The sequence below is a fragment of the Sminthopsis crassicaudata genome, chromosome 5 (assembly GCF_048593235.1).
Source record: "Sminthopsis crassicaudata isolate SCR6 chromosome 5, ASM4859323v1, whole genome shotgun sequence".
NCBI classification, from domain to species: Eukaryota; Metazoa; Chordata; class Mammalia; order Dasyuromorphia; family Dasyuridae; genus Sminthopsis; species Sminthopsis crassicaudata.
The window spans coordinates 18,892,302-18,908,582 of NC_133621.1; the positions used below are offsets into that span (position 1 = coordinate 18,892,302).

A 16,281-nucleotide genomic window follows, 5' to 3' on the forward strand; every position below is an offset into this window, starting at 1 on the left:
AGAAATTGTATTGGGGAAAGTAGAGAAAATTGGTAGGAGTAAATTTCTCTTTTACAAATATAAAATAGAAATTAATTTTCTTATTAAATTAGCCCTGACTAATATTGTTTATTTTTATATATAACATTCCCACCTATTCTTACTGTCTCTTTCCTTCCCTTCCGTTGCCCATACCAATAGTTCCTATATTTTACTAGCTGAAAGCATTTACCCTGCTTTTTTTTTTTTTTCTCCCTTCCTTTAAAAACAATCCTTAGATGTTCCAGAAGCCCCTGGGGTTGATGATGTTACCCCATGGATACTGCAAATTTCACTTTAATACATTACGTGGCTGTGAGCGATCACTGTGTAAATTTACGCACGTTCCTGAACAAGCAGATGAAAAGGTACAGTTTCTAAAGAGTTTGAAGGAGAGATTATTTAGAATAAACAACTAAGAAAAATTAAAGGTTGATTTTTTTTTTTAGCCCATATTTCATTAAAAATGCATAGTTCTAAAATGATGTATTTAAATGTTTTCTCTTGAAAGTTAGTCATTTTTATTAGGCTACAACATATTGTAAAATAGAAGTTGTATAAACAAATGGCCACGTGTAGTAATTACTTTGGCTGCCAGTGAGGTGAATTCTCTAGTTTTTCATTTTGTTTTATTGATTAGCCATTTCTTTATGCTTTTTTCTTATCCTTAGATCAGATAATCTATTCTTTTTCCTTATTTCCTAAAGTATATCCTGATGAGTTCTCAATTTGAAAAAATTTTTATATCTGTAATCATACCTCCTTTCATTTCGACTTACAAGTAATGTGACAAATGAGAATCTCATGCTAACCAGCATAGGATTGAGGAACTGGTCTGAGTCATGCACCAAAATCAGTCCAGATCCAGACGACATTTTTACATTTTCATTCTGATGGCCTCTGTGTAGTAGCCCAGACTTGGTAGGAAAGTCTCAGTACGCTGAACAAATAGGTTTGGAGAAGTTGGTGGGAGCATGGCAGTGGTGGTCTAGGCTCTCCTCATTCATCTTGCCTAGTGTGCAGGCCCCTTGCCACTGTGTCGGACGAGTCCAGAGCTAGTTGTATGTCTTTTTCTACAGTCATGTGTGGTTCATGGTCAGATTCTGTACTGCTGGGGAGCCAGGACAGAAGCACTTCTCAGAGAGCTCTCCTGCAGCGGCAACATGGCTGCAACCTTGAGCTTCAAAACCACATAACTGATTGAATTTCAAGGCAGGATTCGGATGACCATCACTGTGGCCCAGTGATGAGCATCTTTGGATCAGAATATGACAGTGAAGGAAATATTTGTTCTTCTGCAGTTCCTTTCTGATCAAAAGGGAAGTTTTGACCTACTTTTATTCAATTAAGATTATAACAACTGCCCCCATAGTGTCTTAGACACCAGAAAGACAAAAGCATTTTCTTCTACCCTTTTCTAAGGGAAATGATACTTGGTTCACAGTGGAAGGAAAACTCCAGGGATTAATTACATTGAGGAAAACCTAGGTGGCTATATGTCTGTGGAGACGGTGCTGTCTTAAGGGGAGCATAGCCAGCTGTCAGGCTGGGCATTTACAGCCTCACTCTTCCCCAATCCCAGGGAGGTATCTGTCAGAATCTCCTGAGCCAGTCAGAGTGTATGCCCCATTGCTTCAAATGAAACACCTGCAATAGGATCCCAATGGGTTTTGACCCCTTCACATACATAAGTAGCTACATTACACAAAATCCTGGCTCCCCCTGCCACCTTTTAATCTCACATAGTTTTGGGGTGGCTAGATGGCACAGTGGATAGAGCACCAGCCCTGGAGTCAGGAGGACCTGGATTCAAATTCAGCTTCAGACACTTAACATTTGCTAGCTGGGTGACCCTGAACAAGTCACTTAACCCCAATTGCCCCACCCAAAAAATCATATACCTTGCATAGTTCTGTATAGAAAGTTATATTCTATTTGAAAATGTTACCTTCTAAGGCATTGAATTATAAGTAGCAGCTGACTTGAGTTTGGTTTGCAACATTTTTTTGTTTTTGTCTTTGTCTCAGCAGCTGTTACCTCTACTCTGGATTTGTCTGTATGAAAATTATTTTATATGGAAAAAAAAAACTAGAGTCAACCTTTGTGTAATATTGTTTATGCCCCATGATGTGTGAGGATTGCACACTCTCAAGGAAGGAAAAATACTTTTAAAATCTTCAGACTTTCTCTTTGAAATTGATATTAATTTTCCCCCTGATCCTCACAAATTGGTATTTCAACTTCAGTTAAATAACTTTTGATTCTGAGCCTGTTATCATCTAGTCTGCCTATTTCAGTTGCAGTAACCATTCTGAGAAATATCAGAAATCTCACAACATTGAAATGGCTTTCTAACCTTATTTCAATCAAAATGCTGGCAGCTAAATGTTAAAGTGAATAAAATACCAGACTTTTTAAGTCATGAAGATCTGAATTCAAATCCTGCCTCACATACTTATTAGCTGCATGAGTCTCAACTTTTCTCAGTTTGTTTCCTCATTTATAAAATGGAAATAATAATTGTATCTATTTAACAAGGCTACTATGAGGATCAATTGAAATTGTATCTATAAAGTACTTTGCACTACACAAATAGTTTTTGTTTGTTTTGTTTTTTCTGAGGCTGGGGTTAAGTGACTTGCCCAGGGTCACACAGCTAGGAAGTGTTAAGTGTCTGAGACCAGATTTGAACTCGGGTCCTCTTGAATTCAAGGCTGGTGTTCTATCCACTGCGCCACCTAGCTGCCCCCCACTATACAAATAGTTAAAGCATTATGTAAATGCTAGCCACTATTATTAATGTATTTTGTTCTTTGTGTTAAGGGTGGCTTGACTTAGAAAAATAAATGACATGATTTAGCTTACTTTATAGAAGAAAAGACCTAGGAATGTGGAACAGCTAACAAAGAATGTTACCTGTTACTATTAAAAAATGCTTTTTAAAGCAGCTTTTGAGTTTTCATACTCGGATCCATCAGCTTAACAAAGATAATAAAAGATAGAAATATTGTTGGAAGGACTATGGGAAGGGATTACTGGTAGAATTGAATTATATGGCTGGTCTAGAAAAATAACTTGGAATTATTTAAGAAAAGTCAGTATGTAGATATGCTCCAAGGAGGTCAAAGACAGCATGCTTCTTTATAATGCGATATTAATAAATGCACTTTGGTGGTAGCAGAAAGCTAGAAATTAAAGGGGTTCTATTGAAGCATGGTTGGACAAGTCATGGTATATGAACTTGGTGGCGTATTACATTATACTGTAAGCAGTGGCTAATATGAGTAATTCAGATTGGGAAGGTTCATATGAAGAAAACAAAACCAGGAAAGTGTACATGGTGACTACAGTTAAAGAAGTAAAAGGCAGTGAACTTGAATTAAATGCTATGATGGTATCGGAGTATATGTGATAAAACATACTTTGCTTTTTTCTTTAGTTTGGGGATCTGGTGGACTTTAGTTTGGGGATCAGCACAGGCCTCCAGAAAACTGTATCCATCCTCTCTGGATGAGTTGCTGTGTTGACTGGTTTGGCTTAGTTGTAGGGATTGTCTCATTTTATTTGTACCCACATGATCTGGCACAGAGTTGACACTCATATTTGTTATGTAAACAAGTTCTCCTTCCCAAATAGAAGATTTGGGGAGATTTTTTTTTTAAGCTTTTTCTACCCAAGACTATCACAGTGCCTAGCATGTGGAGAACACCCAGTAAATGCTTTTGTTAGGTTGATTCTGCTGGGCCCCAGAATTGGTTGCAGTAAGTAGAAGTTGCAAAAAGTAAATGAAGGATTGAGATAAGAGAAAACATCCTAACAATTAGAGCTGGTCAAAAGCAGGCTGCCTTCTCAAGAGGTGGTGGATTATTTCTTTTTGAAGATGTGCAGAGAAAAGTTAAATTTTATGATCACATTTAAATCAGTCATCAGACATTTATTGAGCACCTCCTTTGGGCACTGTGGTAGGCTCTTGAAATACAAAGATAAAAACAAAAGAGCTCCTTGCCCTCAAAGAGTTTGTTCTGTTTGGAGAGACATAAACATCTGTGATTATACAAAGTCAATACAAGGTTATTTCAAGGAGCAAGAACCTGGAGTTGAGATCAAGAAAAGCTTAATTTGAAGTACAATATTAACATTTTTGAAGAAAAAGAAAAACGGAAGTGAATGCTTTCAAGGTATATAGTGAGATGGTAGTAGTGGTAAATTAAGACAGATTGCAAAATCCCCTCTCCCTCCTCGTCCACCCCAATACAGTAAATGATCAGAGGAAGAAAAAAAAATAAATATGAGAGACATAATGGAGGTAGATTGAACAAGACTTGGTAGCTAGTTGGAAATGGAGAGGGGAGAGTACATAAGAAATCAAGGATAATTGCAAGATTATGAAACTAGATGATTGGAAGAATTTCTAAAGAAATAGAGATATTGGGAGCAGCTAGGTGGTGCAGTGGATGGAGCACTAGCCCTGAAGTCAGGAGGATCTGAGCTCAGATCTGGCCTCAGACAACTTACCACTTCCTAATTGTGTGACTCTGGGCAAGTCACTTAACCCCAATTGCCTCAGCAAAAAAAAATTAGATATATTGAAAAGAAGGGCAAGTGGGAGAAGGGAGGAAGATGAGTTCTTCTGATATATTGAGTTGGAGATACCAGCAGGCATGTCAAAGGAAGGATTCTTTAGTATGTGTGGCACTAGAAAGCCTTTTGAGATACCTTCTAACTCCCTTTCTGTGATTGACCTTAGTATGATTGACAGATCTCCAATAGAGACTAACACTTATCTCTTATGGAAAAACATAGTGGCTTGCTAAAAGATAATCATGACCCTGTAAAGGATTACACCATCAGTGGTATAATACAGTTTTTCTCTACTCAAATTTGTAATGAAAATCCAAAAATGCTGGCCAAGTAGTACAATCTATAATAGTTCTTATTGAAAATTGAAACTGAGAAAAGTCTTATTAGTTTTAGGAATGAAAAGCCAAAGAGAATTATATTTTTCATTTCAATATAAGATTGTCTACTCTACATCTCAAACTTGGTAACTGAATTTCACAAACAAAGAATCTCCCTTTGAAAAAGTCGGTCTCTTTTTAGAAAAGTCAGAAATATCATTATACAGCATAAGAGAGTTCTCTTTGGAAAGCTCTCTAGAGATAGAAAATTCAGTTTAACCGTAGCCTTAACTCTTTTGGCATTGTTAGTGTAAAGCTTTAACATAAATTCCCTTTTTACCTTCTCTAAATTTAAATATTTAAAAGTTTTAGGCACATGTCCATTGAATTAATTCCTGAAGTGATCAGTACATTTTTTTTTAAGAATCATAACTATATACTTTTTAAATGGAGTCCTACATTGCGATGTTTCTTTAAAATTGGCCTTTTTTCTCTCTTGTGTCCCTTTGAATCAAGACCATCTTTTTTATCCCAAATAATTTAAATTTAAGCAAAATGTGGAGCAATCAACAAGATAAAACTACTATTTGTGTAAATTTTGTTTTTATAATCTGTTCAAGAATGAGTCATAACAATTTTTCATGGCTTCTGCAGGTTTGCATGGAAATACTTAAGAAATACATAAATCTTGGTGAGGTGTGTCTGCTTCAACGTGCAGGTATGAGACAAACTGCTGAAATGTTATTCAGTAATGTGTATATTTCAAATGTAAACTTCAGTTGCATATGTTAAACAAATACTGTGTTCTGAGCATTAAAATGGCATGACTTTCTGGAGAAGGTTCTGCTGACCCAAGAAAGTATTGAAATGTAATAGTTTGCTTATTTAAAATGTATCTATAACTGTCTAATCTTGTGTCATTTTTAAGCACCATTTTTTCATTATTTAAGAATTTTCCATACTCAAATTATTGAAAGAGATTTTTCTAAATAATTTGATTTATTTACATATAAAATATTTATGTCCTATGTTATTAAAATTACATATTGATTCTTTTAGATAAACATGCATAAATTGCATTGTGTCTCCCAGTAGTTTATGCAAATTTATTATTTAACTCTTTTGCCTTGGAGAATTTGACACATTTTGGGTTTTTATTTTATGAAAAGGGGACACAGGTGAGATAAAGTAGCCTTCTCAAATCCATGTAAAATACCAAAGAGTACATAACTCATGTTAGGAGACTCAGTTCAAAAGTTGCTCCCACTTTTCACCTGGATTTTTTATTTCTTATATGGCATTCAAAAATTACTGGGTAAAAAAGTGTGTGGGGGGGAAAGATGTCAGTTTTTGATAGTATTCTTTTCTGAAATTTACCATTTGGCTAAATATTGTGATCTTTGAGCAGTGTTCCCCAAGAGATGAATATCCCCACAATTCCCACTCTTCCACCAAAATACTGAGTGTAGCCCAGAGAAAGTGGAGATTAGGGAATGATTGTGGGGACTCCTGCAGATGTCCTGATGCCACAGGTAGTACCTGCGCTCTGACACCAACTCATCTAGACTCTGCTGAACTCCCAGCAATAGTCATGACTTCTAGAATCAGCTTCACTTAAGTTGTTGAGAACTCAGCTGTCCTGAGTACACAAATTGAAGCAGGTTTTAATCCTATTCTGCTGCTATCTTAATATCCTATTGTGTAAGGCTAGAGACCCACAACTTGACAGTACCAATATGTAGACATCTTAAATGTCTCTTTTTTCTGACAGCTAGAAATAAGAGTAACAATTTAAATTGTATCCAGATACTTTCATACTCCCTAGAATGTGTGATTCACATGCCAGTGTTCTATATTAAGAAATGATGCTTGGGGGCAGCTAAGTGGCGCAGTGGATAGAGCACCAGCCCTGAATTCAGGATGACCTGAGTTCAAATGTGATCTCAGACACTTAACACTTCCTAGCTGTGTGACCCTGGGCAAGTCACTTAACCCCAGCCTGGGGGGGGGAAGGAATCATTCTTTCTTCTACAAACTATATAGAATTGATGACCAAAACTGTGTCAATCTTAACAACTAACACAAAACAGATTATCTATTCTTAAACTGCCTGAACATCACCAAATAATATGTCAAGTCATTCTTTATTGTTGTCTTCTGTCATCACTGGCCACAGGTACGTAGTCACAAAATTGAATAGCCAATTATGTACAAAAGCTCACTGTGTATCGAACAAAAAGAAGGCACTTTCATTTGTATATACTTGTGTTATTTATTCCCTGGTAAAGGATTTTAATGTTTTCTACAAATCTATCATATGTAGGCACTGCCATATTATCACAAACATGGGAGGAAGGTAGAGGCCTGAAGTTTGCCTCCTGCAGACCCTCCCAGGATCAGTTATTCTGAATGAAGGAGCAAGTCGCCATCTCTGAAGTTGAAAAATCACATTTTCTTCTTGATAAATGCTTAGTAAATTTAATAATACCTATAAAAAGTCAATAGTATATTCTCTTTTCTGTAATCCTTTTTACATGTGCTAATATTCTTAGGAAATTCTTTAAAGATAAATGAAACTCACTTAATTTGATCGCTCAGAATAATTGGATAGTATGTGACCAAAGAGTTCTCAAAAACTTGACTGTTGATGAAAATAGAAAAGCATAGGCTAAATTGCTAATGAGAAACACACACCAAAACAGCCTTTTGAGGTTCCTTTCATCTCACATCCAGCAAATTGGCAAAAGTGACAAAAGATAATCCTTATTAGAGGTGTTGTAGGAACATTCAGTGTATTGTTGTTAGAGCTGTGAATCTGTAACAGTTGTGGAAAGTAGTTTTAAGACATACAAATACATTAATTTAAATGTTATGGCCTTTGACCCAAAGATTCCACTACTAGGCATATTCCTCAAGGAGGCAAACTGACAAGAAAACCCACCTAGATATCAAATGTTGATAGCAGCACTTTTTGTAGTTGAAAAGAACTGGAAACATAATTACATGCCCATCAATTGAAATGACACTAAACAAATTAGTGTACATGAATAGGAAGGAATGTTACTATGCTGTAAGAAATGATAGCTATGATGAGAAGAGATGCAATGTCTATGTGAATTGCCACAGAGGGAAATCAGCAGAACTGGTAAAACAATATACACAGCCACTATATAATAACATAAATGGAAAAAAACAATCACAAAACAATTGGAAGTGACTTGCAAAATTATAAAAACCAAGCATGGCCTCAAAAAAGAGTTATGAAAAAATACCCTCCATCTCACTCCTTTGCAGAGCTGTAAGCTTCATGATGAGAGTAGAACTTTATATTTTTCTTCTTCCACTTTTTTTTTTCTTTAAGGAAATTATTTGTTATGTGGAGTACCCCTCAGGGAGAGGGAATGCCAGGAGAAATTTTGGCAATGTAAAAACAGTAGTCTCAATTATTTATTAAATAAGATACTACAATAGTCGTCTATCTATAGCGATACAAAATTGTTCACATTTTTAATTTTCCCACTGATGTTAGCCACAAAAAAATTGTCTTATTGATTCTAATCCCTGATGTTTAGTTCAAAACCAATTAACTTTCACATTTGCTATTTAAGATACAAAGCAAAGAGTAAAGCCATTAATGATAGTCATTTCAGAAACCAAAGACCTGAGTTTTGAGAGCAACCAGAGGAAAAATATATGGAGACTCTGGTATTAATGTTCTTGCTGTGTAAAAATAAGCTACATTAAAACTAAAAGGAAGAAAAAGTGGACCACCTAAAGGAAATAGCATTCTCTGTTTTATAAAGCACTACTCTTTAGCAATCTTTGAAACTCTCCTACTATCGATTAAGAGATAGTAGATAGGTTAAGGTCAATTAAATTTTAAAGTAAACAGGAAAGCAAATAGTCTGTTCAGATTTTCTGATGGCTAGTTATATAAATAAAAGAGGTTTGTTTTTCTAATCCTCATATTTCATAAAGCCTGATTTTTACCAAAAATTGGATAAAGACCCGCCTTGACATAAGACAATGATGAATTATGAACCAGGAATTGTTTCCTTTACCTGAGTTCAAAGAAATAAAATGATTGAAAACATCTTCCATTGATATAGTTATCCCTTCCCCAACAACCCACATCTTCAGTAAGAGTTCTTGTCTGTGCTATCCCATGATTTTTCCAAAGAGAATCTTGCTATATGCTTGGTGGCTATGTGGGTTCAGGAAGTTTATTTTTATTTTTTTTTTACATCCTATGTGCAAAGATGATCTGTTAAAAAAATAATTATAAAATGATCCACAAGTGCCCTACCTATACCTTTCTATTTTCACCAAACAATTCTCTTGGTACATGCATAGAGCATTCTCAAAAGGATTTTATAGTTAGGAGATAGTAAGCTTTGGGTCAGTAGTTACTGATGTCTTCTTACACTGTCTTTTTTTTTTTTTTTTTTTTTTTTTTTTTTTTTGGTATTTTCTGTGACGTTTTCCTCCATATTGATATTCTCCTTTTCAGATGACTAGTGAATGAATGAAAAATATCTGTTAAGCAACTATGTGCCCAACGTTAGTAATAAAAATACTGTCCTTGCTCTCAAGTAGTTTACACTCTGCTAGTGAGAGACAACATATGTAGAGGATTGGTCTCCAAGGAGGGATATTTTGGTTTGGGAATTGATTGGGATAATAAATGGAGCAATAGGGGAAGTGATTGACATGGTCTTTCCAGTAGCAGTGGCAACACTGATCTGATTACAATTTTATCTAGAAAACAAAAGTCAGTGGGATATCTATCTGATGGTGGATAAATGGCCAAATCCCAGAGGTCTGGAAGAGTCAGTAGTTGTCAGGATAGATGTGCCATTCCCTACCTCCAAAGCCCCCTTTAAAAACGTGGCTGAGATAGAATGTGAAACATAACTAGGACCAGCTAGATAGAGTGGGCCACTTGACATGTAGGCCTCAGGATAGGAATCCTTAGCAAGGGGTCTCTTCCAGCACAGAGTTCTGTGTGCACTTGTTCCATTCTAGCTGCTTTTTCCCAGTTTCATCTTCTGTACCATTACTTATATGAGTATATTAGGTACTGAGGTGTTAGAATCAAAAAATGATAGTTCCATTGTCATTCAAGCTAAGAATAGAGAGCACTCTATAAAAATCTTTTTTCCAGTGTCCTTTTACAATTCTGAGTTGTAGTTGAGTTTTATCCCAAGCTTTCTATAGATCAGTTTTCACTTTTACTGACTTTTGCTGTTTTCTGAAATGATTAGTGCTCAATCATTTTACATGATCTTGGGGGGGGGGGGAAAGAGTTAGCTCCTCCAGGACAATAGGAAGGCATTAGTGAACTGACCTCGGGTCAACAGTCTATGGTCATGGAGGTTGAGACTTAGGGAAAGTTACTAGGTTTTGTTCTGTTATGATCACTAAAGGATCAGATTAATAAAAAGGAAAATTTCATTATATTGTAATAGTGGAAAGGGATAACCAAAGACAGTTTAAAGTTAGAAGTGTTTGTCAAGTGAAGTTGAGACTATTAGAGGAATTGACTCAAAATTCTGCTTGTGACCCCAAGGGAAATAATATCTCAGAGCAGCACACTGCATCCTTTAGAAGCAGGTTTTTTATTCTTACAGAATTTAGAACCCCTAATAGTGACGAATACCTCTTGGAGAAGTAGGAAATCTCTTCTGCAAAAGATTGTCTATGAGAAGTGGAGCTAACAGACTGCATAGTGGAGAGTATTTCTGGACATCCCCTAAAGATGATCTTCATATCTTTAAACAAGGATGTTCCTATAACATTAAAATTGTGCAAAGAAAGAGAAAGTATATGTAGGGTTTTCCATTGTATTGCCACTTTCTAATGCCCTACGATGAATTATCAGTCTTTCAACTCAAGAAAGAAATTCTTAGCTGAAACTCACACTTTGTTCTCCAGAATATAGTTGCCTAGATGAGGATGGCTCTTCATCATTTTTGACAATTTTTGAGATCTATCTTCATGATGACTTCTTTTAATCCATAGCATGCCATTTTCAATTGTGTTGAGAACATTGAATTGAGAATTATATTTAGATTGTACAACTCAATTGTAGAATTCAGTTTAATTCAAAAAATTTTTCTGATACATTTTAAAATGTTATCTTGAAAGTAGTATTTAAAAAACTATAAAGATAAAAGCAAGAAAATTTTAAGACTATCAGATCAATAGCCAGAAATCCTCCCATTAATATTGGACTTGATACCTGGCAATATAACAGATATTTCAATGATGTCACTAGTGAAGAGAAAGGAAAAAAAAAAAAAAAAAACATTACAAGATGTTTGCATTTAGTAAGTGCCTACTATGTACCAGGCATTGTGCTGGGCGCTGGGGATACAAAGGCAAAAATGAAATAGCCCCTGCCCTCAAGGAGCTTACATTTTATCAGAGAATACAACATATACACATATAAGCATAGACAAAATAAGGTCATTTGGGGGTAGGGTAGGGGATAGATATTGGAGGCTTAGGCAAGGCCTCATACAGGAAATGCCAGTTGGACAGATTTGGGAGGGAAACAAGGAATTCTGAGGTGAGAATTCCAGGCATGGAGAATTCAACAAAGGAGAGAAAACTGTGTTCTGTGTGATGAACAGTAAGGGGAGTTTGAACCATAAAATTCAGGAAGGGGAGCAGTACTTTAAAATACCCATTGATAGTACAATGAGGCTGAAAGAAAGGTTGAAGCTAGTTTGTGAAAGACTAGATGTCAGAGAAGAATTTTTTTGTGGTCCTAGAGATAATAAGAAGTCGCTCACGTGGGAGCAGGTGAGCAACCTGATAAGGCCCTTACTTAAGGATCCACACTTTGACAGCTCTGTAGAGGTGGAGTGCAGAGAAGAGGTCACTCATGGATCCTGGCTAGAGCATTGTGGCTCTGAAGATAGAATAGTTAAGGACAATAAAAATTACTTTTTGTTTCACCCCTTGTTGAAAATCTTTTCCATGTGTATTAGGATATAATTTTCCACTTATCATTCTTCAATATTTAGATTTTCTTGGTATCACAACAGAGATTCAAATTGCAGCCCCTCTGATGTCTTTTCATCAGTGCTTCAACATAAATCTTCCATACAAGACCAAACTGACACGCCTGAGGTCTTTTGTTTTATATATCAAACATAGTAATCTATTGTTCTGTTAACTTGCACCAACTCTGAGCTTTCATTCCCCTCCTTTTGTAGTCCTTCACATCTTAGGGGATGTTTTATGTTCCACTTTTTATATATGTTTTTATCATAACATTTTATTCTCTGCTTATGTCCACCGTGCATCATTCATAGATTTTTTTTAATTTATTTTGTGATTCATGACTAAAAATAGAATCACTAGGAAAATATTGCTAGATATAAAGATGAGTGGTTTTTGAAGAATAAAAGTTTATAGTTATAATTAAAATTAGTATACAGTTTCACAAATATAATTCAGTCTGATCTCTTACAGCTGAAAATTGATCCCATCTTGTCAACATTTGTACATAAGCTTTGCCTGAGATGCATGTAGATGAATTAGTTTGAACACCCCTCTATTCCAGGCTATGTGGGGGTAAAGTTAATTTTTTCATTCCCAGTATAATACTTTCCATTTATCCATATTATGTGTCATTTTTTTTTTTTTTTTAGTATGACTCAGTATCCTGCCGAGGTCTATTTGAATACTAACTCTTTTAGCCAATGTGAGAGTTAAGTTTTCCAGCTTGTCATATGCAAATTTGATAAATCTCTGTCTTTATCCAAGTCAGTCACAGTCACTGGTAAAAATGTTGGAGATTCCAGGGCCAAGCACAGATTCCTTTTCTTCTCTCCTCGAGCCCTCCTGTACTACTTCATTCTCTGAGCAGAGAATTTCAGCTCCTACTTTGCCAAAAGTAGAGGTCAGCTATCCACCATTCTTCTCACATCCCGCTCAGAATCTTCCATCAGTTCCCTGTCTCTTCCTGTGTTCCAGTCTCTCATTGGAAGGGCTGCTTTTCTTTATCAAGACCAACACTACTTATGTCCTCTAGTTGCCTGCAGCAGCTTGGTGCTTCATGCATCCTTCTCTGACCTGAAATCATTCCCTCTCCTGTCTGGTCATTCTCCCCCATTCATTAGGACAGTGGCTCAGCAGTCAAAGCTGCTGATAGAATCACTCACTACTTTATTTGTAGTGGATCTAGGCCAGATTACTTGAAGTCATCAGATTTCTGACTCTTATCACCATTTCTTTGCATGAATGAAGGTCATCAATCTGTCTAGTTCATTCTTCATCTTAGATCCCAGCCCTTAGCACATGGCCAGTGCTCAATAAATGCGGTGGATGGGTTTCATTGTGATGGAGAATATTTGGTGTGGAAGCTCCCTCCAGTTCAAGTCGACAGTCCCACAGTCTTGAGAGATTAAGCAGCATGCCCCAGCCAGCACTCTGTCCTCCAGTCTTCCCACTGTTCCTCAGGCCTTGGCTGGCTCTTGGGAGGTTTCTCTCTGCTGCTGCAAGCCAAACGAGACCTGAGCAGGAGCAGCCCTGTCCTGTTCTGTCCCTGCTATCCTTGATTCCCTTGGCTTCTGGCTCCAGCTCTCTTTTCCTCCAAGGCTGCTTTTTAAAAACAGTTTGCAGTTGTGCTGTATTTGTTCATGCTTCCAGGACTTTTATGTCTTTGGTGCTCAGAGTGCCCGAGTGGAGAGTCAGGAATAACTAAATTCCAGTTTTCTCCAACACCGACTAGCTCTGTAATTTAACCTCTCTGGGACTTGTTTTCCTCATTTATAAATGATATGTACAATATATACCTACAGTGGTGGTAAGACTTAAGCGAAATAATGTATTAAGACGCTTTGCCTTGTAAACACTATAATTATCAGGTGCTATTATTATTAATCATATTGAAATTATTTGATAAGCAATATTATTTGTCATCTCATTCTAAGACATAACATCCGTAATGTAATACAAAGAACATAGACTGTAGAGTTCATTGGCTAAGCTCTTCTACTTGTTATGTGTGTGATTTTGTGGGACCATGAAGTCAGTGTTTGGGGCCTCAATTTCCTTATTATAAATCGAAGAGGATAGACTAGATCATTAAGGTCTCTCCTGGCTATAGCAAGACTTGTTAAACTTTTTCACTCACAACCCCATTTCACCCAAGAAATTTTTACGTGACCCCAGGTACATAGGTATATAAAATAGGTATACAAATCAAACATTTCCTGATAAATCATAATTTTGCATCACCAAATTCAGTTATGAGACCCCGTAATGGGATGGCAAACAGCGATTTAATAAGCTCGGGGCACTAGGCCTCTCATTTTTTTTAAATAAAGCTTAATGAATTGTGTTTAATTTCCAAATGGTAATATCTTAAAATCATATCATCTGAATCTTACATTTTCAGTAAACCTGTTTATGGAGTACTACAGAAAGTTTCCTCCTGGGGTACATTTTGAATCACAAGTGCTAAATGATCTTCTGATTTCTTTACTCAAGCACTGTTTATTGAAAGAAGTGTTTCAGGTAGTGAACATCAGCATAATGGTCAAAATGCTGGTAAGTAATCTAGAAATACCTTTGAAAGTTTTTTCACTAAGTGAATGTTGTTTCATTATGCATTTGTTTGTGTAATTTAGTGGCTTGATGTTTATGTTTATTAAATACCTCCTAGAGAACAAGTGCATTTTCAGCCTGAATTAATTTGAGAAAGCAAAAGTATCCTGAAAGAAGAAATTGTGAAAATGAGTGTGCATCTTTTTTTTGTTTTATCCAGCCTGCTCTAAAAGTATTAATAAAAGTATTTGAGCATGTGGCATCTATGAACTTAAGGAATGCTGTACCAACTCTAATTGATATCTTTTGCAAGGTATGATTTTCCTCTTATACTTTTTTTTAAAATTTAAAACATTTATTAAGCAGCTATTGGTGCTAGTGATAAACACAAAAACATGAAATAGTCCCTGTCTTTATCAGGTTTATCCTTTCTTGTAAGGACACAAAATATATATGGATAAATAAATAAATGTAAGACAGATTATGATGGGAAAGAAGGGCAGAAATGAACATTTATTAAGCACCTACTCCAGGCTAACAAGCATTTCATTGGTCCTCACAGCAACCTTTGAAAAATGTACTGTTAATATCCTCATTTTACAGTTGAGGGATCTCAGGCAAACACATATTATGTGCCTTGCTCCTCAGAGTCACAGAACTAGTGAGTGTCTGAGGATGGATTTGAACTCGGGTCTTTTGGACTCTAGTACCAGTGCTCTGTCCCCTGCTGCCACCTAGTTGCTTAATTCTAGGATAGTGAACTGTACATAGCAGAGCCCTCATGGCTTTCTGTAGGAGGTAGAACCTGAGGACTTCTAAGGTTAGAGGAAGGATTCCAAGCTCTCAAGACAAGAGCTGCGGAAATAAAGCTAGAATGTCAAGTTTAGAGATTGGCTGGAACATTTGGCAGATAATATGAAATGAATCTGGAAAGATGGTTGTGGAGGAGAGCTTCAGTGGTAGGCTGGGAAATTTGAATTTTGCCCTAGAGACATTAGAATAGCCACTGAAAACTTGAATAGAGGAGTGACATATTCATAGCTCCATTTTAGAATTGTTAATTGGACATTTGTATAGAGGAAAGCTGGATGACTTGAGTCTGATTGCAAGCAAACCAATATGATAGCATCTTCAGTAGACCAGGTAAAAGGCAAAGGGTGCTGTAGCTACAAAGTAAAGGATATGGAGAAAGAAGGGAGAAGATATAGAAGATATAATGAGGTAAAATTGAAAAAATGTGACTGACTTATTGAGAACAGCAGGAAGAAAACATAAGAATTCTTCAGGTTGTGGCTCTGAATACCTGGCAGGACAATGGAAACAACAAAAATAGGGAAGTTTAGAAGTGGGATGAGATCAGAAAGAAAATTCATAGAGACAGCTTGGTTGGGGTTTAGGTAGGTTCAGTTCATAGCCAATCATTATCCAGGCCTGGAGTCAAGAGAATAATAATGACTAGTGATAGAAGTTAGTGAGATGTGGGTGGATTTGGAAGTTCAAAATATGAAAGAAAAATCATGAGAGACCATCTAGTTGCCTTTGATGAAATTAGGTCATCTGAACCAAATGAACTGTTTCCTCTTTTTTCTGGAGGGAAACTTGCATCTGATTTTTACAATTGCTCAGTTATTGTCAGTGATTTTTGAAAGATTATTGCAAGAGGGGAGAGAAGACCACGAAAACCTGAAGAATTTTCTACCACAGAAGTGGAGAAGGGAAATAGTGCTAATTTTTTTTAAAAAGGAAAGAGAACTGGAGTGCAAATTATAGGACAGTGAGCTTGACTTTTACTTCCGGAGGGAAA

General features: G+C 36.3%; 1 protein-coding gene across 1 annotated transcript in view; it reads left to right on the plus strand.

Annotated features, from left to right (window-relative positions):
• The window catches only part of TOPAZ1 (testis and ovary specific TOPAZ 1), a 68,857-nt gene that overhangs the window by 33,282 nt on the left and 19,294 nt on the right, over positions 1–16,281 (plus strand). Inside the window, exons 9-12 of the mRNA XM_074267099.1 lie at positions 258–386; positions 5,571–5,634; positions 14,329–14,480; positions 14,698–14,790. Coding sequence (XP_074123200.1) covers positions 258–386; positions 5,571–5,634; positions 14,329–14,480; positions 14,698–14,790 — 438 coding nt within the window. The remainder of the gene's footprint in view (positions 1–257; positions 387–5,570; positions 5,635–14,328; positions 14,481–14,697; positions 14,791–16,281) is intronic.